The sequence below is a fragment of the Nelusetta ayraudi genome, unplaced genomic scaffold (genome assembly GCF_046127955.1).
Source record: "Nelusetta ayraudi isolate G7.1 ecotype Tasmania unplaced genomic scaffold, CSIRO-AGI_Nayr_v1 ptg000136l, whole genome shotgun sequence".
Lineage (NCBI taxonomy): Eukaryota > Metazoa > Chordata > Actinopteri > Tetraodontiformes > Monacanthidae > Nelusetta > Nelusetta ayraudi.
Genome location: NW_027466186.1, coordinates 558828 through 586051, shown reverse-complemented (window position 1 = coordinate 586051; position 27224 = coordinate 558828). Strand labels below are relative to the sequence as shown.

The following is a 27224-nucleotide window of genomic DNA, read 5'->3' as shown; positions in this document are numbered from 1 at the left end:
AGGAACTGCTGAAAAAATGGATGACTAAATAATTTAAAGTGCCGCCACATCTCCCTACACCTACATGAATGTACAATATGAATTATTCATGCTTGATTCTTTATAAAGAGCAGCTAAAGTACAATGGGTCTGTAGTATGATGTTGAGTTTTACAGAAATTATTCACATTTCACATGCTAAAATTTAACAAGTTAAATGTTATGCCAGCCATTTGCAAATATGTAATATCAGACAAGTTCTCCCCCAGACAGAGTCTGGGCCAAATATTTACATTTTCTCGAAGATGAATCCCCTTCACATTGGGATCCTGGGACATTTACCTGCAGCCCAACCATCATCAAATTTGCTCTTCTTATTACAAGATTCACATTTTCAACATTCAGGCCTTCCTGTGAACACACTGTAAGGAGCTAGCAGTAAATCAATATGTATACTGTTCAACTATTATTAGAAAAAAAAAAAAAATACAACTGCTGCTCCAAAAGCCTCTGCAATCCCATCAGCCTTAGCGCCACACTCAGTTTAGCCTTACTTAGCAAATGTGAGCTTCCTGGCCAACTGAGCTGGAGAGCGGGATACTTATCATACCTGTGAAATATGTTAGTGACGCCACTGTGAGCGGGCCAGCAGCGTGTTTGCCCGCACAGTGGGCGTGACATCGCGGAGCAGCTTGCGTGGCTCCGCGCTCTTAATCTTGTTAGGAGTAAATTTTAACCTTATTAACGCCGACATGCGGCGCGATGTACAGTATCATCATTCGCCTTCTCGCAGCATCGGTTCTGCTCTCAACTGTGTCGGGCCCCTCGGAACGGAATGAGATCAAAATAAATCTTCACCTGAGAACAAGTGTACTGCCAACCCCTGCTCCGTGGTGTCACTCAAACACAGCCTCACAGCTTCTGCTGCTTCACCCTCTAACTGCCCGTGCAGGATCTGCTCTTCTGACAAGACCGAATGCATAAAACATGCCGGACTCTCAGACATTTAAATGTGTGTGAATAATAAATGTCATCCCGTGTTGAAGGTCATATTTATGAAGCCACTGGCTGGAGATCTGTCTGAGTAAACTGTATTGGGCCGTGTCTTAAAAAGATGGGACGACAAATCACAAACCCCCGTTGCTCCTTTGAGTGAGCATGGCCCAAAAGGAATATACAGCAAGGCAATAGAACTGATTCATTGCCATTTTTTTTTTCTCAACCATTTTTCTCAAAGTGCATTAAAAAAAAATTAGATTAGCCACGGTGGAAGGCTGCCTATCACCGCCGCCATCTAAACTGAGATGGGCGGGCAGGCGTGCCTGAATCTTCTCAAAATCCCCGAGAGACATTTCCCCAGTGTGAGCTGTCCGCGCTGCAGCTGGGAGAAAAGCACACATGAACCGTTCTATACAAGCAATAAGCGGCTCCTCAGCCTCGATGCAAAAAGACGGCGGAGCAGTCGACTCGTTATTTAACTGGCTTTTGACAGCTGGTGCATAGCAGAGGGGCAGTGGGACGGCTAGTGTGTGCTTGCCTTTATCTTTGCATGCACTTAAGTGTATGTCCGTTCTGATTTGCATTTGGCACCACTGCGTGCGTGTGTGTGTGTGTGTGTGTGTGTGTGTGTGTGTGCGTGTGTGTGTGCGTGTGTGCTCGGCCATGCGCATATGTATGTGTGGCACAGTGGACCAGAACAGAGCTCTGACAGTAGCAGGACTGCTGCTCGCTGATGCCTGCCTGGAGGAGCTGACAGCGGCTCTGCCTGTCAATCACTGAGCATGCCCACTAGCCCTCTATTCACATCATCCCTTCTTGTTAACTCTAAATCTGGCTGGGCGATGCTTTCACACTCTGTGTGTCTTTCTGTATATATATGTGTGTGTGTGTGCGCGTGCGTGTGTGTGTTTGGTGACGCCCAGGCTGCTCCATCCTTTCCTGTACCGTGTGTCTGTAACGGCTCGGCTGCATGAGCCTGTTTCAGACAGAGATCAAACACACAGCAAAGTCAAGCAAAACTGGTGCAAACGTTGCTAAGAAGCTCCTGTTCAGCGACAATGTAAGAACAGGTCGGAACTTTTAATGCGTTGATGTAACAGTGTGCATTATCCTTTTATACATATTTACGAGCTGTGCTGTAAGACTGTCCATGCGCCTGGCAAGTTACACTGCAAACATGAAAACGACACTTTCATTTAGTCGTCCTGGGTCCAAAGTTGTACACGGTCTCGACAAAAAGACAAGAACTGTTGCCTTGAAAGGAGAACTGATAGTCCTCCTCGTCAAAGGTAATTATCTCATTTTGTCTCACAATGGATATCTACTAATGAGAGGTGGACCCGTGGCTGGTGGCCCTCGTGAATGTGAACACGCTCGGCTCCTTTGGTTCCGACAATAGATCCACAGCGCTCTGCAGAGACCAGACAAGTCATTCAACTGTGCAAATGCCAGCCGATATGCGACCAACACTTCTTACAAGATCCATTAGGCTGTTAATTATGACCGCTACTGTGTGCAAATGTGGGTGAGTGGAAGAAAAAAAAAAAAAGACAAGCTACCACTCCTAAAGCTGCACTGAAATTTTGTGTGTGTGTCTTTTATGATTTGATTTATGCTAAACGACCATTTGAGTGTTATTTTATCCCAAGTTTACTGTAAATCTACAACCTTTCAAAGTGGTAGTATCTTTTCATTGACAGTATTGTTGGCATTAGTATTTTTTTCAAGTACATTAATAACATCTATGTCATGTATTCACATTTTTAGATTTTCAACACAGGAACTCCTTTTAATCTTATTTCTGCACATTTATTAAACCCACATGGACATCATAAACTTCCGTCAACATTGAAATTTACCCAGTCAAACTCATCATGTGGGTCAATATTTAAATGTACTCTTTCAAACACATTATGTGGCTGCTTGTAGACTCATATAACTCAGGTATTCCATATTTTATGCTTTCATCTTTCGCAACTGTTTGGTGAGCATATTTTGATTGCCGAAAACCAGGACACTTGGCCCAGCAATGAGATGCTCAAATAATACTCAAAGTTTACTCAACGCTTTCAATATAAAACAGGACGCCCAGGACATGGCGTGAAAACAGGACATGCAAGGAAAACAGGACATTTGGTCACCCTAGTGAACATTTTGACGGGCTGAATTTTGAGAGAAGAGTACAAACGCCGTTACGCCACTGACCGGATATGTTTTGTTTTTGTTTCCGGTGTTATGCCAAGATCCGCACTCTTGCTGGGCATCGCATCGCTATCGTTAAAAATACACTAGGTGTGTGCCGAATGTGCAAATGTAACCGATAACTCGTTGCCGGCCTGTTGTACATTTGTACGACCTAATTCTGATTTGAAACAAATACTTCAATTTTATAAATGAAATTACATTTTTAATTGTAAAGCACCAGAGAACGCGGGATGAGAGGAAAATCCAGACAAGGTCAATCATATCAAGAAAATCTCAAAAAGAAAAAAAGACTTTCTTGGATGTGAATGTCATTATACATGTACATAATAACTCTCGTTATTGGTTAAAATGCGCATTCAAAGCAACGCGAATACTTTAAAAACAACAAACAAGACGGAACCATCACTTTGCTCGCTCCCATCTGGAGACACAGAACACGGCATAACACCAGGAAGATGCTGCTTTCACGTTCATGCGTAGTTTTAGCCAGCTATCACCGCCAGCACTGTTCTGTACCTGCTCCGGGAATTATGTTTTGAAATGGTTGTTTTCAGTGTAAAAATATTTTTTCAAACAAATTATCCTCTCTGATGTGTGCATTGTTTTAGTGTTTAGTTCGATCCCGTTTCCCATGTAAACCTTCGATCTATGACGTCTTACTACCGGTGAACGCATCGTAAGGATAAATACAGGAACTTGGTTTTTCGGCTGTCTATCATATCCCAAAGGAAGAAGAGGTAGGAGATAATAGACCATCGTGAATTTACGTGTGTATTGTTGGATTTGAAATGTTCCTCATTCTCTTTTAATGCCTGATTTCGGAAGTTTGCTCCAGAAGCTAACGGCAACCTTGTTTTGATACCCTAGCCTGTTTGTAGGCTAGTAAGCTAACGCTAGCACTAACACGACTCAATTCCAAGTGCACAAAAAGCCCAGGCGAGAAGTGACAGCTCGCCGTGTCTCCAGTTTCATTGCTTTACTGAAAGTCGTTTGAGGTTTTTTTTTTGTTTTGTTTTTTTGTTTTTTGTTTTGTTTTACAATTGTACGGAATCTGCAGACCACACTGGCTTCTTCGTGACTTGCTAGCTTGAGGTTTTGGGGTACTCAACTGGAATCATGTCAGACAGAAAATGCTTATGAACAAGTTTGCGAATTTATTTCTTTATTTATCGATTTACTGTGCATTATCTGGCATAAAGTCGACAAAGCACTACTTGTCATCAGCAACGCTATTTGTATTTCTCTGTACACATAGGATTTCAGTATTCAGTTGGCTATTGGCTAATTTACTCGAATGCGTGAACGGAGCATTTGCTCAGTATAATGTGTGTATATAAGAAATACATATATTTATCGCTGTTAAAATTGGATACATCAAATAACTCAGCCATCTGTAGAACTTGTCAGACAGCATCCTTGTGCAGGTTTCAGACCTGAGGGTTATTCTTCCTCCGGGTTCTGAGGTCTAGGCATATTCAAGGCAATGTTAAGGTCTTTCTTTGACTTCAATTGCCATATCATTTATACAAATAATAATGGATTGGATTTACATAGCGCTTTTCCAGGCACTCAAAGCACTTTCACACTGGTGGTAAGCTCCATCTGTAGCCACAGCTATGTTCAGTTTTAGTTACCTTTTGATGACAAGGAAGTGGTAGGAAGTGTAAATGGCCTGTATCACTGTCAGGGTTGGTGTTTCCGTCTAGCTGGCATTCCATCACTTGCCTATTTCCAGTCCAGAAGTTTTTTGAAGAGCCAGCCTTGATGACTGTTTCTAGTTCTTTTGAAATATTTCATAGGGGTGGCTGTTTTTTGTTCCAGGTTACTTGTAGTTTATTATCCCTAAAAAAAAAAAAAAAGACTGTTATAATTGGTGTGACTCGTTAACTGAGTCAATCATAGAAGTGGAAAAAAGTTTTCGGACATCCCTCATGCGAGTTATTGTCAATAAATATTTGCCAGAGGTTCTCCAAAGGTTTGGCCTCATTAGAGGCACACAAACAAAAAAACGTAAACTATTTTGTTGTTTATTGTTAATAAGGTCCAGTAAGAAAGCACGTGGGTAAACGTTGGTGGCTGCACTAAAACAAACTGCACTCTGAGACTTAAGACTGATTCTCAGCACAATACAGTACATCATGAATGCACGAGGTGTCCAAAAAAAGTTTTTTTTTTACCACCACTGTGTACTGTGTACCACTGCTTTGCTGTTCTAACTTGTGTATGTGTTCCGTCTCTGCCTAACCCACAGGTCATGCATGCAGCCGGGCCACTGGCCTGCGCTTTGTCCTCCCCCATCCCCCCGGGCACTATGCTTCCAGTAGGTGGAGGCTGTTCCTCCCTCTAGCCTCCCTATTTCGCCCGCTGTCCCCATGATAACCATCTTGAGAATGTTTTACTATATTTGTCTGCGGCGGCGCTCCATGAGCGGGACCCGGGGTGAGGCCCTGACCAGTCGGCGGGCGGTGGAGTCGGGCCAGCGGGCCGTGCTGCCCGTCAGCGTGGAGGTGGAGCAGTACGCCAAGGAGGTCCTGGACTTCAGCTCCCACTATGGCAGCGAAAACAGCATGTCGTACACCATGTGGAACCTGGCCGGGGTGCCCAACGTCTACCCCAGCTCGGGGGACTTCACCCAGACGGCTCTGTTCAGAGCGTACGGGACTTGGTGGGAGCAGTGTGCCAGCGCCCCCGCGCCTTTCCCCCACACGCCTAAGGGCTTCCACAGCCAGGATTATATTGAGCTGGGCTTCGAGGAGCCTGTTTACCCGACAGGCGTGGATGTGCTGGAGACGTATTACCCCGGAGCCATTGTCCAGATTCTGGCCTGCTCTCACAACCCCTTCTCCCAGAATCCACCCACTGATGTCAGGTAGAGTCCTCAGTCTGTCTTGGAAGCTTTTGTACTGACTTGCAGCCACAGCTTAAATTGAGGTTTTAAAGTGGCAGGCCCATACTTTTTTTTTTTGTATTTGTTTTCCATTATATTGTCTAACTCGCTGCATTAAATATCCAGTGTAAAAGATATAGCATCCGATAAAGTGCCCCTAACCTTTCAAGACTGTAGCTTGAAGGCACATTTCCATTGTTAAGCTTTCTTGTTTGATTTTTATTCCTGCAAAACCTAAAACCTAAAAAGAAACCACCAAAAAAACATAATTAAAAGTAGCTCATGGATCAGGGTTAGAGTGAGTGCACTCTGTGGGGGGGGGGGGGGGGGGATTCCAGCAATTCTTTGCGACTTTGAGTTGTCACTGGATGTCTGACACACTTTTTATTAGTGCATGTAAAATAAAGTCCGGGGGGGGGGGTGCGGAGTGCTGCAATCGGCCACCAAAAATGACAAGATTCTAAAACACAGAGATGAGTAATTATCTTGTAATAAAATGTGAAAGGTTGTCTGATGAGATGTTGAAATGAATCATTTTTTATTCTATTACCCAACTGTGGGAAAGATGATGACCGCATAGTGAACACCTTTCACCAGAAGACAGATGAATGAATTTGTCTTTTATGAGTCAATTACCTGGAAGTAAGCAGATCGGTCACTTGAAAACCGTGAAGTAGGACTGAAGTTCAGTAGAAGTGAACAGTCAGAAGTGATGCAGGCAGCTGAATTACTCTGTGTATTAAATGTTCAATTATAAATTAATGATATTGGATTCTTAACCAGACATTTGTGGGCACGGCTACCAAAAAAAACAAACTACTAAAGAGCTACTATACGCACGCATATTACCAAACAGCTAAGCAATTCAAAATCAGAATTTTAGACTTAAAGAACATCAAGGTAAGATTATCTATACTATTTTTGTCCACTTTCTTTTTCAAAGAACGTTTTTTTTGGTAAACATTTTTTATCATTTGGGTTTTTGTAAGAATTTTTTTTCCCCCCAAGTCAATGCAGTGAATTCATAATACAAACTAAACAAACAGATGCTCAGAGTGCCAGCGGAGTGAATCAGAGGTCTGAGCACTCTATGTGATCGGCTCTGATTAACAGCCAGTGCACTGTGTTGCCACTTGGCCGTGTGAGGCACGTGGAGTGACTGTGCAGATGCGGTTTGTACCGAGCTTGCAGTGACCAGTGACCGATGACGCGTGCTCCGCAGGTGGGAGGTCCTGTGGTCGGGGGAGCCCACCAAGGTGCTGACGCCGCAGGCCCGCCAGTTCTCCCCCGGCATCAAGCACATCAACTTCCCCACCAACCTGCTGCGCCTGGAGGTGAACAGCTCCCTGCTGGACTACTACACCGAGCTGGACGCCGTCATCCTGCGCGGCGTCAAGGAGAGGCCCATGCTGACCCTCTACAAGATGCCCATCATCGACATCAGCGACCTGAGCGACAGCGAGGAGGAGCTGTCGGAGGTGGGAGGGGCCCTCAGGCACGGGCCCGGTGGCAGGCAGCAGAGGACGGGCAACGGCTACTTCGACAAGCTGCCTTATGAGGTACCTACCAGACGGCCCGCGGGGATCCGGAATCCAAGCGGTTCTCGCGTTGCCACAAGTACAAACGATCCATGCGCAGAACCGCGTGTCAGTGAAAAGTGTGACCTTTCATTGAAGCGCGGTTTGGTCGGGTTGTTTGCCCTATAACGGGGGTCGCCGACCTTTTAGACCCCGAGGGCCTCTTCACGGGTACTGAGTCATGAACACTCCTGAAATAACACATAACGCACAGTGAGTGCGAGAGATAAGGCTCGGCTCTAAAATAAGGAGATTTGTTGCCCCAGAATCAAATTCCCCACTGCGAGGGGCACAAAAACGCATTAAACACGAAACGTCCAATAAAACTGGAAACATTTCAAAAGGGATGATCCACAGAGTTTTTCCACATGAGTGAACTGATCCCCTGACTGGCCCTGAATTATTGTTTCTGCCATTAAGTCCCCCTGCACTCTGGTCCCTGGACTCGCAGTATTCGAAATAGTTGCTCTGAGAGAGGTTACTGCCACATCATTGTTGCTGTCATGCAGTATACCTTGTACTGCTCGGTGATAACTTTATCACCTGCCAAATTGTGTGCTCGACCCAGAACACCATTCAGGTTGACTTAACTATGAGATTTTGATACAGCTTGAAAAATAACACAACATGAAGGCGAACCCTGTGCAGATGTGCTTTGAGATTGATGATGTTTCCTTCTGCAGGAAGTATTTTTTCCTCTCATTGTCTGCAGCCTACTTCTACAAAACATGCGTTGCTCTGTGCAGCATTTCCACGTTGGTTTCCGCACTGTTGGCGACGTCTGCAGATTACCGTGATTTTCACAACCAAAAAAAAACAAAAAATGCATCTGCGCAGACACCGTAGAAAAACCCACATCTTAGGCCAAGCAGGCAAAACATTTACACTCAGGCGGAATATATTGGATACTATTTGTTCAAATTGCTGCCCTCTAACGATGACTTATAGCTGCTTGTTGTGTTTATCCACCGACTGATCAATTCATTACTCCGTATCTCGGACACTTTCCTCGAAAAATCTACTCTGCCACAATTACCCCCCCCCCCCCCCCCCCCTTAAATATATTATTCACAGCGCAGCAGCCATTTGTATAAATATCCATCTGATGATGATGGTAATTTACAATAAATTCAGGGCCATTAGCGCGAGCTGGCTGTTTAATCTTAATCTAATTTTACGTGCTGAGCGTTTGCCAATCTTCCAAGCGGGGCGCGACGGATATACGTCGTGTCTTGAGACGCGCTCGCAGACGTTGCCGTGACGCTCGCTGTCAGGAAGAACCTCCCTTGATGTCTCCCCCCCCGCCACCCCCACCCTCTGGTCTTATCTCCTCCCCCAACTCCATGCCGTTAACAGCGGGCTTCACAGGCGCTCCGCGTCCCGCCTGTCTGAGGAACACTGTAGTTGTTATCTGCCCGCTGATATCCAACTCCGGCGCTGGTAATTCGCCGCGCTCGCTGTTGACGCACCTCGCCAGCGATCCCGCTATCGCTTGCCTGCTCCTTCTCCCCCCCGAACCCCCACTTCCACCCACTCCTCCTGGTGTTGTAGCGCTCGAGATTGGTCTCGGTCCAGACCACTTTTTAAGGGTCTCGTCTCGGACTCTGAGGCATTTTTACTCGGTCTCGTCTCGGTCTCGGACTGGGCCGACTCGGGATTTTTGATCAAGACCAGTCGAGACTCAGCCAACACTGCAATGACACGATAATAACGGAAAATAATCCAGCTGCTGCTGTTTTACGCTCCGTTTGTGACACCCAGAGTGACAAACCCCCTTTTTCCTAGTTAATTATTTATTTTATTTAATAAGCAAAGTTGGGTTTTTTTTTTTTTTTTTTAATGGTTCAAAATAGTTGGCAAAGCAGAAAAATGTTAAAGAAAATTATTAAAAGATGCCTTGCCGAAAAGAGATGTTGCTGTTTGATTTTGAAGCAAACTTGAATTAAAAAAAAAGATTCTGGTCATTTCTTTCTGTTTTGTTGTTATTTTTCTTTGGTCTTGTTTCGATCTCGATACTGTTTCGTCTTGACCATGTCTTGGTCTCGGTTGGTGCGGTCTTACCTACAGCACTGACTCCTCCCGATAACCGGAATGTAGACAAACTCGACGGAGAAACGCGTAATTAACATTCCCTTCTCCCCCTCATTGTCACCCTCTTATTGTCTTTGCGCCCCACCCGCCCCCGCCACCACCCCCACCTTCCGTCTGCAGCTCATCCAGCTGATATTGAGCCACCTGACCCTGCCAGACCTCGGCCGTCTGGCCCAGAGCTGTAAGCTGCTGCACCAGCACTGCTGTGACCCTCTGCAGTACACCCAGCTGAGTCTGCAGCCTTACTGGGCCCGGCTGAATGACGCCTCCTTGGGACACCTGCAGAGCCGCTGCACCCTCCTCCAGAGGCTCAACCTGTCCTGGACGGGCAACCGCGGGGCTCTCACCCTGACCGGCTTCAGCAGGTCAGACTGTCGGGGGAGCCGGAAAGTGCATAACCTTGGGAAGAACGCAACCGCAAAACAGTGTTTTTAAGAAACTTTGCCAGGAGGTCCTTTTTTCTAAGAAAAGTTGCTCACTGACTTATCCCTCTTCTCATCCCCTTCAGCTTCATGAAGGCCTGTGGCCCCAGCCTGGTCTGCCTGGAGCTGTCGTGCTGCCACTTCCTGAACGACGCCTGCCTGGAGGTCATCTCTCAGACCTGCCCCGGGCTGCAGGAGCTCAACCTGTCCTCCTGCGACCGCCTTCAGCCGCAGGCCTTCGCCCACATCTCCAAGCTGACGCGCCTCCGCAGGCTGGTGCTCTACCGCACCAAGATAGAGGTAGGCGGAGTCACAGTCCTTGTCTATGGAGAGACGACCCTTTGTTCGTTCGCTGGTTCTTAAGATTTAAAACCTTAAGCCGTGTCTCTGCAAAATTTTCTTTTTCTTTCAATCACTTTATGCATCTTTAGGTTTGTTGAATTTCTCGAGATATTTTCTGTTTGCTGCCTTAAATACTGATACTTAATACTTAATAAGCCTGCCTGTTCTGCATATTTCAGCAGCACTTGGACGGTATAAAAGAGTTTGGACTTCATTTTGTCAAGATTTCAGACAACAGGCTTAAAAAAACAAAACAAAACCAAGTTAAATTCAATGTTTTCCATTTGCTCTAACTTCTTTTTTGTTTTTATTGGTTCTATACAGCAGATAGAACCTTGCAAAGCAGTCAGATTGTTGATATTGTAAGTCTGAATTGTTGCAGATGCATATTTAAAAACTGCAATCTGAATCATTTTCAGTTGGGAACACTGTGACATAATCAATTTGTTCCCTCTGAGGAGAAAGAATCCAGTTCTTTCTAATAAAATCAGAGAGTTGCTGCAAGCTTGGAAACCCTCAGGGCAAATCATATTGTTTTTGTCAGATTTTATTTTTCCTCATTTAAAGAAGAGGAAGGAACAACTCAGCCTTTCTCTACTTCAGACGAGTGAATCTTGGTCAGAATTTGGTAAAAGCCAAAATATCAATCATGCCAGAATGAGACTTTTGAAATTAGAGATCTTCTATGACGAGGGCTGTTTCAGGAGGCTGTAGTCCAAGATGAATGTCTCTTACACCTAGCAGGTGTGTCTCCAAATTTTCCAACATTTTTCCAACCAAATGAATTATCGCAGGTTGAAAACAGCACAGGAAGACACTTCAGTGCAAAGAAAATTGATACGTAATTGTAGTTCATACATATTGGAGCTCCATTCTTATTTACCGTTTCTAGTTTCTCCTTATTCTACTGTATTGTATTTCAAGATGCACCTTTTTAAAATCCAGGGGGGATAAAAATGTGATGTTCCAGGGTCTGGCCCGCCGTGTCCATCATGCTCAGTGAGCTACAGGTTGTTTGCACCCTGGTTTTGTGTCTGCTGCGAGTCCTTGACGTATCAGTTGTCATTACCCCGTCACAGGTCTAATTTAAAAAAGGAGGAAGACGTTTTTACACAGGCTATCACTTTCATGTCTCACACTTCCTCCTGCTACTGAGGTGCATGTGTCGGCAGCTGCAGTCTTGAAATCTCCATCCAAGCTGCAGCACCGGTGGAGAGGAGAGGGAGGTGGTCGCTGTGCACGGCTCTGCGCACAGTTTTTGCTTTGCTTTGTTATTATTATTATTTTTTTGCAATGCAGGAAGTGTTCACGTGTTAAGTGCAGGAGGCTGCCGGGGGCGATTAATATCAGTCACATGCAACTTTGGAGTACTGTTATTAATATGTATATCATTATTTCTTATGTTTATACCTTTTCAAATTAGCAGGACAATATGTTTGGAGGGTTAATTTGTTGCTGAACACACAGCACCATAAAGCAGTTGATTAAGTTAATTGACTGGGTTTTATTTGATTTGATTTATTGTGTGAGTGTGTTGAGTTTAGAGTTTTGATCCAGGTCTGTCCGTTTGTCTGTCTGTCCTTCTTCTTACCCACAGCAAACAGCCATTCTGACGATCCTGACTTTCTGCATCGAGCTGAGACACCTCAACTTGGGGAGCTGTGTGAGGGTGAGATTGAACACGCGCACACACACACACACACACACACACACACAAAACAGTCTGTTAAACGCACAACCTTCCATGTGTCCTGGTTGAATAGCAGCTTGTTGAAAACATGGCAACAGCGACGTCGGCGGTGCTGCAGGAAGGAAGCTGCTAACAAAGAGCCGGTCGGGTGAAAAGAGGATGAAGCCAGTGATAATGAACTGACGTGCAGTTGAAGTCAATACTTTATTGTCTATCCTTGACTGGCACAGTTAAAACATGGGTGAACTGCACGCACTCACACAAACACACACGCACTCACACGTCCCCAGCTGGAGTTTGTCTAACCAGATTGGTTTACATATTTTTGATTAATTACTTAGTTCTGCTGAAGCAGGTTGATCAACATTTGCTTTGGGTCGGGCCACTGCTGAGCAATCTGCAGCTCCAAACGTTACGCGGTGCAAGATGACAATGACGGCATTTTGTAGAGTGACAATTATACTTTTTTGCATTGAATTAATCCAAGAAACATCATTTTATTATTATCTCCCTGGCACTAACTGGCCCCGCTGGCGGTTTAAATATGTGGCCATGGCTCACCCATGTCTTCCTTCCCTGGGTGAAGGAAAAGGAAAATTCATCAACACAACACCACTTGGACTGACGCACTTCAACCTTACTTACTGATTGTGTAATTTGCACACACTTCATCTCCGACTCGCGACTCAGTGCTTCTCCCGCCCACCTCGCTTCTCGCCGCGATTCCATCAATCCAGTTGATTGATATTTCGCACCAATTACGTTACATTAAGCCGGAACGGCGTAAACCTCCCTTTAGCGCATGTTTTTGCTTTCGCGTGGGAACAAAACCCAGCGATGAAGGCACCGAAGGACTGTTAACCCCTGCGGCTTCGGCACCGTCAAGTTTCCCCGTGTGTCCGCGGCCAACTTGCACAAGTTCTCGGCGTCTTCCTCACGGAAGGAGGTGCCAGCGCCGGCTGTGAAATTGCATTTCTACGCTTTCATCTCAGGATGAAAGGATGAAATATGGGAGACATTACTCGACACCAAAGAACAATAACCGCTTTGCAAACACAAATCCGTTCTTGAAAGACCATTTCATTTATTTTCTTGTGGACACGTCCTCTGCGGAGGCTTTGTTGTCTCTCGAGGTAGAAGTCAGGTTATATCTCCCGCACCTGCCGATGCAGCCAGTCGGTCTACGGTGGGTTGTTTAAAATGCACAGGGGAACTTCAGTCTTTCCTCCTGCATCAACGTCTCGGTTCCTATGTGACATCCTAAAGGCGAATTAATGAATTCTCTGCTTGACAGTCAGACTGAGCTAGAAATCACAGAATCTCTTCTCTCTCTTCATAGACATGGTATCCATTTATAGATCCTTCTAATCTAGATCTTCTGAATGCCTTGCAACTTTATATGGGAGGTTTACATGTTTCAGACGCTTTGCAGAACGCAAAGAGACACCAATGTCTTCTTGCCTGTCTGTCTGCCTGCCTCTGCAGATTGAAGACTACGACGTGGTGGCCAGTATGATGGCCGCACGCTGTCGCCTCCTCAGTTCGCTGGACCTGTGGCGTTGCAGGAACCTGACCGATCGCGGCCTGGCCGAGCTCGTCTCTGGCTGCAGGTGGGTGATGAAAGTGCGACTGGTGCTGTGGGAAAATGTCTCATTAGGATGTAGTGCATCAGGCTTACTCCTGGCACCGCAGGCCGTTGAAGTGGCATCAAAACAGCGACACTCAGAAAGCTAAAATGGGACCATTTCCTGAAATAGGAAATGGTCATTAAAACTCTTATTCATTTTCGTTTAGAGGCAAGTTTTGAAAGTTACTTCAATCACTTTGGACAGATTTTTTTTGTCCTCACTGATTGGAACAAATAGGGAATTTTTGTGTTCTTTTTTTTTGTGCTGTCAAAGCTCATAATGTCAATTTTAACACAACAATCCAGTGTAAAGAGCAGAAAAACGGCTTCAGTATTCAAATTCACATCAAAAGAACAGGCAACTAAAAGTTGCAGATTTCAGCGCCTTTCTCTTGATTCCATCAAACGATTATTGCAATAGGTCACAAATAGTGGTGTGGAAAATGTGAAAAAGTTGGAAACTAGTACAATACAGTGCAACTTTATTCCAGAACCAGAGGAAACAACAACTGCAAGAAGTAAAATCAATACGAGTAAAAGCATTTAAAAAAGCTATTTATATTATGTTGAAAACAACAGAGAAAAGTTTCAATCTTGAGCAGCAGCAAAAACAAACTTCAGTTCAGGAAAAATTTACTTAAACAGTTCCGTGTCGATTTATCAATCGTTTCGGCTCTCATCCGGAGCCACTCAGCACTTGGCCTCAGGGAGCGCGTGAGAGACTCAGTCGCCCTCCTGCTCCATCTGTTTGCTCCATGCTCTCTCAGGATGCTGGAGGAGCTGGACCTGGGCTGGTGTCCCACGCTGCAGAGCAACACCGGGTGTTTCCAGCACCTCGCCCGCAGCCTGCCCCGCCTGCGCAAACTCTTCCTCACTGCCAACCGCACCGTCTGCGACACGGATCTGGACGAGCTGGCCGCCTGCTGCCCTTCACTGCAGCACCTCGACATACTGGGTAAGGGCTTGCACCCATCTATCCATCCATCTTCCCTCCATTTATCCAACCATCCAACCTTCTACCCATCCTTCCATCCATCCACCCATTGACCGACCCATTTATCCATCCACCCATTGACCGACCCATCTATCCATCCACCCATCCATAATCTCTCCACCCATCCTATCCTGCCTTCCGTCCATCCATCAACCCATCCATCCTTTTATCCACCCATCCTATCCATCCATCCACCCATTAACTCACCCATCTGTTATCTTTCCATCCACCCATCCACAAGCCCTCATCCATCCATCCACATACCCTTCCACTCACTCACCAATCTATCCATCCTTCCATCCACCCACTCATCCATCCACCCATCCATCTATCTATCTTGGGATGTCATTTTCCAATTTTTTTGTATCTCCACAAACCAAAGTGCAAGGCTTAGGCCAGGCGTGGGCAAACTTTTCCCCTGGTAGGCCATAATGGGTTCTAAAGTTTGGCAGAGGGGCCGGTTTCTTAGAGGAGAAAAAAATATAGCCTAGGACATGTAGAACGCGTTACTTTAATGGCAATTAAATCATGAACAAAAGCGTTACAACAATATATCTGTCTTAGAGGCCCAACAGTATTTTTTTTTTAGCTCTTTAATGAAACGACTCTTAAAACACTGAAAAAAAATGTGGAAATACAGCTATTTCATTACTAAATGACTTAACATAATTCCTTGAAGTTTGGCGGGCCGGATTGGAAAGTTTAACGAGCCGCATATGGCCCGTGGGCCGTAGTTTGCCCATGCCTGGCTTAGGCCCATAATAATATTTCTTTCTTCTCTCTCCTCCTCTGCCTCTTCTCTGATCGGCAGGCACTCGGCTGGTGAGCGCGGCTTCGCTGAAGAAGCTCCTCCAGTCGTGTCCGCGGCTCATCCTCCTGGACGTCTCCTTCTGCTCACAGGTAGACATGCGAATTGTACAGGAGCTCTCGGACCTCTTCCCCAACGTGGCCATTAAAAAGAGCTTCACTCAATGAGCCTGCTTACTTTTCATGGCCATGCAAGAGGCCAGCGCGAGGCAGGAGACTCTGCCCCCAGAGTGACTGACAGCCACGTGAAACACAATGAGAGCCAAGCGCTGCTGCAGCCCGGACAAGGACGTTCTCTCCTGGCCAGCGGTGGTATCGGCTCTTTGATTGGTCGAGTCGGACAGCTACAGACAGACTCCAACAAGGAGGACTGTAGAATATGAGCCTTTTATTTATTTTTCATTTTTTGGAGGCTTGAATTCAAGTTTGTTGCAGCATAGCTGCCAAACCTTCCCTCACATTCTTTCCCCTCTCTGAAAGAGAGACTTTTGATTTAACTTTTTAAAATGAATCATTGTTGAGGGTTTTTTTTTTGGTACATTTTAGTTCCCTCAGAGAGTGAGAAAAAAAAAGTTGTTATTTTTGCCTTTGACTGTTTTTTTGGTTTCCAACTTAAAAGCGATGTTGAGTGACACTCATTAACAGGTGAAGTGTAAAAGGTCACCATCACATATTAGGGCTAGTGTTAGTTTTGGTCATTTTCTTTCAGCTGCATGATTGCGGCCACTATTTACTACGACCCTGTAGTAAACACTGTGGTGTTTTTCAACCTAAATGCAAAAATATTTGGGGGAAAAAAAAAGAAGCGGCGGGATGAAACATTGTCTACCAAGAGTAATTACACTTTCTACTCCACATGAATTTATGGTCTACTGAGCAAGAATAGTTGTGTGCTTGATTAATATCCGGTTTTGAAAAATGAATTATGTTGGTTGTGGCAGGAGTGATTGCTGCTTTTTTTTGTTGGGGAAAAAAGAAAAGACCCCAGCAAAACGTTTCCTTTATATTGATTTTTTTTTTTTTTTTTTTTTTTTTTTTTAATGATATGAAGATGTAGTGTTAACACAAAATCAACGCTGTTGTTGGGAGTGCATTGTTGTTTGAAGGCTGCCAGCATCAGTACTCTTCAAATCTTAGTCCATCTTAGTCACTTGGTGCATTTTTCCCCTGGATCACGTCATCCCTCACATTAACCTCTGGAGGTTTTTGCCAACGCGGACTGTGGCGCGCTGGGCTTGCATCTGGACATACTTTGTGAACATGATGTAAAACGTGTGACCTCGGTATTTGTCCTCTCACTCAGGGGTTTTTAATATTTCAACTGATTTTATTCCTTTGATTTTACAGTTTGCTCAGAAACCAGCACAACCTTAGAGACAGTGACACTGAGGCCTGCTGTATGTGCTGCTCTTACACACCAATGACCAGTATCATGTGACTAAGACTGAAGTCAGACGTCTGCACGCAGTAATTTAAGACTTTTGTGACGATTGTATGACAGTATGTATGTCCTGCTTATTTAATTTGTTTCACACAAAACCACATTTCTTTTTTTGGAGAGAACTTGAAAAAACTTTCTTTGAGCACATGCTATTTAGTGCTATGTAGTTAATATAATATATATATAATATAATATTTGTGCCTTATGCTTTTTGAATGTGGTGTGAATTTTATTGTAGTGGAGTGTGTTGCTTTTTATGCCCTTCAACCAAAGTATGAGGAAAAAAAACCTGGTCTCCACTCTAACATTGACCAGCTTACATGCTCTACTGGATGGATGGACTGGGTGGATGATAATATGCAAAAATAATATTTATTTATGTGTCCCTGTATGATTAAAGTTTTATTTATAGAAATGCAACTTTTTGGGAATGGCAAGCTTGTGGGTTTCTTGGTTGTGTTTTTGTTTTCAATTTGAAAAATAATATTGAGTCTATTTCATTCATACTTCTCCCACCGTGACCCTGAGTGTAGGACGAGCGGTAACAGAAAATGGATGGATGGATGCATTTTTACTTAAGCACACTAAGTAGAGTGTTGTTGAGCACAGCCTTTGGTGCAAAGGTGAGCCATGTGGTAGCTCTCTGCGTATTGACAAATTGTCACGTCCATTCATGTCAAAAAGCCAAAATGTTATTACATATTATCTTAGTTATATCAAATATGACAATTGTGAAAAGGCTCAGATTTGAACTTAAACTAATGCTGCGTAACTGTGGCTCATTTACCTTTTTGGCTCCCAGGCAGAACAAAGAGGTCAACCAATTGTATCAAACAATTGTATTGGGAAATATCAACCCCTTTTTTATGAAACAGTTTGATTGGAAACCCCGTTGAAGCTAGAATGCACGGCTGTAACTGCATTAATGTAAAAAAACAAAAAAAACAAAAAAAACAAAAAAGCACCTCACTTTGTTTGCAGCTGGAATAGTATATAGTTTCTGTAAATTCAACTTTTTTTTTTTTTTTACTTTGTTGTTTGATTTGCAATCATATGGTCAGTTTCACATTAATACTGCATTTATGTGGTCAAACGCAACCTGTAATGTGTGTATTTTTGTCTAGACACCCCTTTTACCTGTATTTGATACGTCATATTTGTTGTATTTACCCCATGCATCCATCTGGCAATGAATCTACAAATAAAAGTAGCTCATATCTCATTCAACGTGAACCACATTTCTAGTCAGATTTTTTTTCTTCCACTTGGTGATAGTGATAGTGATACGAATTCTGATTTGATTTAGCCCAGCAAGAAAAGCCAGCTCTTTCGACTTCCAAATGGCACATTTTAAAGTTTACACCCTCTCTTAATTTAGTCAAATTTAGCACTATTCTTTAGCTTGTATTTCTACCTGTACTTCGCTTAAATTATTCAATACATCATCTGCATTGAAAACAATAATTTTGATATGATTAAGGCATGGTAGCCATTTGTTTCCATTGCATTTATGATCACTGTGACTCTTTCAAATCACACAATGTATGCACTGAATGAACTAAATGTTATTTTAATAATTTAAGATCTTTGTATTCCTCACCACATTTCACAGCACCCTGCTCTGCCTCATTTCTGTAAATAAATTCATCTTCTCACCTTGAAGACATTTAGCTCCTTGAGTCTTTACCAGGAGATCAAGCAGAGTTTCTCCAAAGGAGTAAAGGTGAGGGACCTGGGAGAAACGGGAGAGGAAGTGAGGATGTGAGGTCACTTCAGATCATTGGTGTCTGATACTCAGATGAGTGGAGGAGGGGGCAAAAGAGATCTGTCAGGCTTTGGTGGATCACCCTAAACACCTGTGATTAAAGCTCAACCTTGCACTAGATACATGTGACTGTCGAGTGGATAGTATATGATGTGAAAAGAACAGACGATAACTTAACTTTCATATTTACGGGAAAATGCACTTTTCCTAGTATGTTTAGGCCAACAGTGTGAAGGGCTTGCTGGCCCTGACGGTCCGCCACTGCAAAGATCTGAAAGGCTAAAAAAAAAATTAAAAAAAAAATGTTTGGTTGGAGCTTGGCGATACGGATGGGTGTCTAGCTGTAACTTTACACGGTGAGGTGAAACAGCATCCAACAGAAGTAACATTACAAACCTGAATTTCTTTTCCTCCCCCCCCCCCTTTCCTCCTCTCCCGTGGGTGTGAGATCATTGTCATTCCTCGGTCGTGCGGTGACGCAGCTTTCCTCCGCGGTGACAACAACACCTCTGGGCTGCCGTTTATTTGCGGTGAAGCTGCTGCTGCTGCTGCTGCTCTCCGACCACATTAGAAGCAAACCGCGGGCCGACACGGCTGCCCTCGCCGCGTCCGCGCGCCTCCCGCGCCTTCTAGAGCCTCTCTCTGATCCTATCTCGCCGCGGCCATTATAACAAACGCGGCCGCGTTGCCAGAATTAATTCCATCTCTCCGCGCCTCTTCGGGGGGGGGGGGAGGACGGCGCGCCGTCGCTGACAGCACAAATTAAAAAACTGTGACTGTATCAAACCAAGAGGCTTTCGCGAGAAGAGGCGCGACTGTGGGTGAAAATCATCGGCGGAATCCGCCGCGACTAGCGGAGCCATTAGTCAGGATGAGTGACTGGTTAGCGGAGGCAGAATGATTCTTTTTTTCCCCCTTAGCTTTAACCTCCTGCCATTTTACAGTCTGTATCTGTAGCAGGGAGGGAAGTGACAGCGGCTTGTCTACTTAACGGCCCTTTAATGAATTGTTTATGCCTGGTTTAACGATGTATATTGTGGCCCTGTAATGCGCCCTAATGACGGAGAACGAGGCGGCCTCGGCTGAAGTATTAATTTGGACTGCCTCCCCAATGATTATACCTCAGCCGCCGCCGCCGCCGCCGCCGCCTCTGCTGCTCCGCGAACGTGATTCATGGAGGCTCTCTGCACAGTGCCGCCGCGCTCACTCTTGATTTCTCGCTGTCGCACTACTCCGTGAGGCCGATACGTCCACTGGGGGCGGGGAGGGGGATTCTCGGCAATTAGTTCAGCTTTTTATTTGTCTTTCAAGAGCTTACAGACGGAGCTTGATCATTTCTGCAACAGGCGCATATGGTCGGGTGGGGGAGGGGGATATTAGTCGCGAATAATAAATCCTGCGTCACCGTGTAAACACGCGAAGAGTTAGGGGTTTAGCGAAAGGTTGAGCCACTAGCTTCTGGCCTGCCTCAGTACCTCGATGGTGAAAAATCCCGATAATCATTCACTTCTTATAGTCACTCACACAAAGTGATTCAAGAGGTAAAATATCCCAATTACTTCACAACAAACGTCCCTTCTTTCGGAATAGCTTGAGTCGTTGGATGAATTCAATAAATATTGAATTTTCATTTTTCGGCCATTATGAGATTTTGCATTCTACCGCTCTGTCTCGTGTTAAACTATCATAGGACAGTCATTTCAGTGACTTTTGAACTGTTCAACAGAGAGGAACCACTGACGCACTCACCACTTGTTTTCCATAGGCAGCGAAGACTCTGTGGAACTAAACTCCAGGGATAAATCATTCAGCATGGACACCAGGTCGAAGGTGTTGCCAGGACTGTGACCTGACCTGAAGGCCTGCTGGATGCTCCGTGGCTCCCCTCTTGCCAGGCGCGTTCCCAGGTAGAATTTGGGTGCAGGCTTCTTTACCCTGCACCTGGCAGGTGTTGAGGGAGGCTGCATCCAGGCCTTGTACAGGGAAGCCTGCCTTGCAAAAAAACCCCAAAAAACTCCAGGAGGGTCTCCAGCATACTCTGTTCTGTAGGAGCTCCACTGTCTGCTTGGTCGATAATTGTCCAAATTATAAAGAAAAACTTAAGGGCAGGGGAACACAGGTGAGAACCATCAAGGGCAGGACTGACAACGAGACACAGGTGAGAATCATGAGGCAACAAAAAAGGCGGGAAAACAGAAACAGGAAGTAAAATAGCAGAAAATACAAAGGCAGATGAGACTTTCAAAATAAAACAGGAATCACTAAAACAAGCCATGACACAATGCTATGTTCTTTTATACTTCCTGACTATATTTCGTATAGGATTGGTTGTCAACATACGCAGTGGTTTCAGCCAGCACCTTTCTGGTCAGGATTTGCCTTTGATTAAAACTTAACATAGATCTGAATGAGGTCTGAATTTCTGCAGCTCCCATTTTGTCACTATCACAACAATTCTGTTTTTCTACGTCGTACAGCCGTTGCTGGCATAGATGACTGAAACTTCTGTGCGTGCGTGACTCACATCATGTATTGGCAGCCTCGTCTTCATACTCGTGCTCTTCAGGCTGGGACTCGACAGGCCTCAGACCTGCCTGAGAGAAGCCTCACTGTGATACCCAACACTGCGAGGCTTGGTGTTCCTCCTTTAGTATCTTGGCTCAGCTCTGCAATAATGAAGGCGCCCCTGACAGTCGTCCCGCTGCTGTGTCTGAAGTGTATTATTTCTGTTTTGTTTGTGAGGACGCCGTGGATGTCAGCGCAGAGTTTCTCCAAATCCACCTCGGCACTTTAATCCACGGGTAGCTCTTTGAAGCGGTGCTGGATGCGGCATTTCTTCAAGCCAAGTCTAAATCCACGAGGATGGCGGTTCTCGTTTGTACACTTTGTCGCGTTCACGAGCAAATATGTGTGACTCGCTGGTGTAGTCACTGTAAATAAGTGGCACCACAGTTGAGATCATTTGCAGCCCTTATCTGATACTCATGCTGATGAAGTGCTAGTGTTTATCGAGCTAAAGACGAGATGTCCCGAGGCCTGCTGTTTCCTGTTGGTCTTTTGTGTTCATTTTAACAAAAAGGCAGCCCACGATATTACTCTTGTGTTATTATGACAGGCAATCGGCCCCAGCGTACCTTTAATTGTCTTGCCTCATCACAGCCTCATCACGGCATATCGGAAGAATAGAACCACATCCCTTTGTTGCTTGGTGCTGTAAAAAGGAAACAGATTTCCCACCAACCATGAATCTCACTTCAGAGACAGTAAGGCGAGCTTGCCTGTAAGAAAGAATAAAATAGATATTGCTGAGATATAGTGTCCTGCTCTATTACCTTGAAACAGTAAAATAGAAGAAAAACCTACATATGTAAAGGGTGTAGTGTTAATAGTAGCTAGAGAAAAAGGCTGAAAGTTTTCTAGACTGCAGCAGAGGTAATCAAATGTTTTTTTTATTTATTTAATGATTATGATTTTATACAGACAGGTGCAATGAAGAAAATATATTAAAGTGACGTTTCACTGAGTGTAGTGAAGCCTTCCAGGTTGCATCTGGACTCCACTTTACTCTGCAACTTTTGCAACGATTTAAGGATCACTGTGGCATGTAATGCAGTAAGAAAAGCATGTGTATATGCTTTTGCGTTAAAGACAGCACTAAAAATACATGACTAGTGTGTTTTCATTAGCTGGTAATAAGCATGTACACGTACTACCCAGAAAATTAGAATATCTTGAAAAGGTCCTGTATTTCTGCAATTCAACTTAAAAGGTGAATTTGATATATTATATAAACGAATAATATGCAAATCAATATATTTCAAGTTTTTATTTCTTTGGATTTTACTGATCAGGTCTTGCAGCTTAAAAAAAACCCCTCAAATTGTATAATAATTTTCTGAGTTTGTGGGTTTGTGGTTTTAATAAGCTGAAAATCTTAATCAGCAAAGTTACAACAAAGAACTGATTGAGATATGTCAGTTTGCGTGTAATGGCTCAATAAAATTTGTTGGTTTCATCTTTTATGTTAAATTGCCAAAATAAAACAACTTTTACTTGATATTCTAATTTTTCAGGTAGTACCTGTATTTGCATGAATAGTGGGTTCACTTGCGACCTACAGCTCATATTGCACCAATGAGTATCAGCATGCTGCCTTGGATACATTTTCTCACTGTTAGATGCTTCTCATGCGTCACTCTTACACAACTATGTGGCGGCCGTGAGGAGGGTGTATCATATTTATCAGGCTGCAATAGTTTGTATTATGTATTTGTATATTATTAATTGACTGTTTATTTATTCACTATTCCTCCTATTGTGCTTTGTGGTTCAGACCAACATACATTTTTAAATGCGCTATCATCTGAAGATTTTAGTACTTCTTTTGTTTTTTACTTTGAAACAACTCTAACATATGTATATTGTGCTTAGACCTTGAGGGCTTCACTTGCAATCTCATCTCGATGTTTCAGCTTGTTCAGCACTACGACACTTTGACTAATTTCTATAGATACAGACCCAAAGATGCCACAAAATGAAATCAGCATCTGATGCTCTGTCAGTCCGATTGCTCTGGTCGTGTTTGTGCAGTAAGGGGCCGAAAAAGTTTTAATCACTTCTCCACTTTTTTTGGACAGAGGAGAGATGAAGGGGGAGGGCATGGGGGATAAACTTTCCCACCTTCTGTTTTTGCTTTGTAGCCCATAAACTTGGGCGACTGCTGTCCATCTGGAGGCTGCTCTGTCAGCAGCCCGCAACAGAAGCCGTATTAGAGGCTGATGGCTCTGCTCGGAGCGGCGGTGACACAGGAGCTGACTGGGATGGCCTCGGTGAGGGATGAGCATGTTTCACAAACAGGCCGGGCAATTACAGCCTGAATAATTATGCAGCGGAGGGGGTTCGTAGGGCGGGGGGGAAGGGTTGTGGGAGGGGGGGTGCGAACTCAGGAAGGGTGTGTGTGTGTGGTGGTGGTGGTGGGGGAGGTTGCACGTTTCGCCCCACTGCTCAGCAAAGTTCATGTGAAGTTATAATTAAACAATAACGGGTTTACAAATGAACGCGCGCGCACATTTGTGTGCTTAAGTGTGCAAACCGCAATTAGCCGCGATGCATCTGAGTGAGATTGAAGAACAACAATGTCAAACGGTGGAGTCGTGTTCCACTGCCACTGTTATCAGCCCGCCGTGGTGGTGGTGGAGGAGGGTGGGGGGTGGGGGGGGTGGTGGTGGTGACGGAGATACAGGATGAGTGATTGATACAGAGGGCTGATTCATCTTCAGACGTCTGGGAGATGGACACGATGTTTGACAGGGGGAACTTCGCCACAGACGCATTAAGATCTCTGGGGGATAAATAAAGTTGGCGACAAAAGCATTTTCAGAATTAATTAGACCCCAGGAAATCATGGCGAGACATTAGGCCGTTACTCACCATGTAAAATCGCATTATGCGTTGGGAGATTGTGACACAGATATATCTGTCTGTTGTTCAATTAACGCTCCCATTTTTCACTTTCTCCCCCCCAACATCTCGCTCGCCTCTGCTGATTGCAAATAAAACGTTGTGCTTTCCCCTCCCCCCGCCGCACCCCTCCCCCATCCCCTTGTTAGTGTGCTGAGATGGCATTTCTCATTTAACCATTCCCTGACACTCAAGCCTGTACGCCTCGAACATTAAAAACAAAGCCACAAAGTGTCCTCTTGGAGCCAGGCCTCTGCGCAAGATGAGACCTGATAAAGTGTCCTCCAGGGGGCCTTTGGCGGTGGAGAAAATGGTTCAGAATGAGTTGGCCTCTTGTGTGCCTCTGAATGGTTAAATAGGTAACAGCCCCCTGTGTTTCTTGTTATGGTCCAAGTCATAAAAAAAAAAAACTCATCCAGGGATTCCGACTGCACCGGCGATACTTCTGCACATGCGCACCACTCTGCTGTTGCATAAAAAAATAAAAAAACATTCCCTGGATTCTTTACAGTAAGAGGTGTGCGTTAACACAGTGAAGCGGATGGTTGACCACGAGAGCAAACCTGCAGACTGGAGGTGTAAAGCTTACTCACAAGGCTGTAAAATAAGCAGCTTGTGGATTAGTGCCATTCTCCGATTACTTAGAGTTTTTTTTTTATTTATTTTTTTAAACAATTAATCCTTACAGGTAGGCTAGGTATCTTAAAAATACAGATAAATGCAGATTATAAATAAATTAATTAATCTTGTGTCTGTATGTCGTAATAAGCACACAATGTCAAGTAGCAAAGGTCATCTCAGGTTCATAAAGCTCGCACTTGGTTAAAAGGTGTAGAACGGGCAAACGCTCCAGATTTTAGATGCTGTTATTATTTCTGTGTGATATTTTTTGTATGTGAAACTTTTTTTTTTTGTATTGTTTGTAAATGCACTCCAACCTATAGCCAACGCTGCCAGCTCCGGTTTAACACAAAATAAGTCAAACAAATTCTAATAGTAATAAATAAAACATTGAAAATAAAAACAAATGATAAACAGGTAATAAATAGAAATGATAATCACTGTTGATGTGTGCTACAATGCGTTTTTCTCAGACATTTTTTTTCCAAGCACAATATTTAAGAAGACAACACGTCACATTAAGCAGTACAGATAAGCTGTAAATAGAACTAAAACGTCTATTGGTCATCGATAGAGAATTTGTCAACTAACTCATCTTATTATTTTGAATGGTTAAAATCTTTATTACTGCCTATTTAGTAGTCTGAATTCAGCAATTCTGTTTAAATAAAGTGGTCATTGGATAAATGTCACATGGAATGGAAGAATTGGTTGCGCATGGCATTTGTGAGCAAACAGTAAAATGGACTATTTAACTGTTTATATTCTTTGTGTTAACTTGTTATTGTCTTTTGTTTGTTTATCCTTTTAAAATATTATATTCATTTATTTTGAAACACCCTATTTTTTTAGATTTCAATTTTGAACACATAAAAAAGTACTTAGTGTTCATTGGAAAATTGTAAAACAATTGTGTAACAATTATGGGTCACCACGAAAAAACAACAGCATAAATCCATTATTTATATTATGTCTGGGACCAGTTGCAGGGAATAAATTGATTTTGTATAACAAAACACTGATGTAGAGATTTGTGAAACCGCAGTAACTATTTAAAACCAGACTTTGCACAAATCATTTCCCTCAAGATAAACCTCAGATCATCATGGTGCAAGAGCTGAAAGTGAGTGTTCACAGTTAACCAGCTCCTCAGCCAATGTATATCACCCTCGTTAACCCATTATTTGTTACCATTTTATTATATTAGCAATATTAATTGTATAATCACTGACAGGCTTCCTGTTAATTGCCATTATTTTATTTAATTTTCCTCCAGCCCCTTTAGAGACAATAAAATGACATAACAGCTCGGACTCACCCTCAGTTCACCTTGCTGTCGCTAGATGGCGATAAAGCACCGACTATATCCCGCATCTCTAGGTCTCCACACAGCGCAGGATCTCGGGGGCACAACACCGGAATGGAGATTTTTTTTCTTTTTTGTACTCTCTCTCTCTCCGTTGTGGGAGCCTAATGGGAAATTTCAAGTCACCTAAATAAAAAGGAAGGTGTAATTAACGCGACGCGCTATTAATTGCGTCTTCTGGAGAGCGGAGTGAAGGGCACGCCGGCGCACCTTTTTTTGTTTTTAATTAGAGGGCTCCGTAAAAAAAATAAAAAAAAAATAAAGTAGACTTCCAGAGGCGCGAAGCTGGGCTGGATTTCCGGGTCCCAGGCATCCAAATGGGTGCAGGTCAAACGGCGAGTAGCGATGCTCCAGCCACCGGTAACACCGAGCACATCCGCTGTGCTTACATCAGCAGGAGCAAAGTAACCACATTAAAAACAAAAAAGAAAAACAAAAAAAAACCCCACACTGTTTAGCAATACAACCTTCTGCCTTATTATTATTATCATCATTATTGTTATTGCAAATGACAAGGTTCCGTCATCCGTTTAGAAGTTCCACATTATGTTGATTTTCGACAATTAAAAGCGCGCCCTACTTCTTTATTTTTCTGCTTATTTCCAAAAAATGATTTGAAATCAGCTTAATCAGTCAAGGTCATCGATAACCGATGATGTATCGATTGCCAATCCCTCCCCGCCAAAAAAAAAAAAAAAAAAAAAGCCCGATAATACTGAGGCGTGTAAATCTCATTTTCACCGCATGCGTCTCACACTCTGCACTGCTGCAGACACCAGAGCGGCGCATCCGAATGCTAATTGATATGATTATGACAAGCACAGAGGGCAACACATTGTGGTGTTTATGAGCAGGAAGTGGCGGAGACGGCTGCTTCTCTTTTCTTTAGCTTCAAAATAAAATGAATCGGTTTCCTTTCGGGGGAAATTAGGGAGAAATGGCACCCCGCGGC

General features: G+C 43.9%; 1 protein-coding gene across 2 annotated transcripts; it reads left to right on the top strand.

Moving 5' to 3' along the window:
* Positions 1-3462: 3462 nt before the first annotated feature.
* Positions 3463-18293, top strand: fbxl4 (F-box and leucine-rich repeat protein 4). Of its 2 annotated transcripts, none has more exons than XM_076012578.1 (9): positions 3463-3919; positions 5434-6051; positions 7292-7628; positions 9858-10102; positions 10246-10459; positions 12099-12170; positions 13677-13801; positions 14586-14773; positions 15624-18293. In XM_076012578.1, exons 2-9 carry the CDS (start codon positions 5555-5557, stop codon positions 15785-15787), a joined length of 1842 nt encoding a protein of 613 aa, XP_075868693.1. In that variant the 5' UTR covers positions 3463-3919; positions 5434-5554; the 3' UTR covers positions 15788-18293. The 2 variants fall into 2 exon arrangements, with proteins under 2 accessions (XP_075868693.1, XP_075868694.1); XM_076012579.1 differs by having other exon boundaries at positions 3463-3949.
* The last annotated feature ends 8931 nt before the right edge of the window (positions 18294-27224 follow it).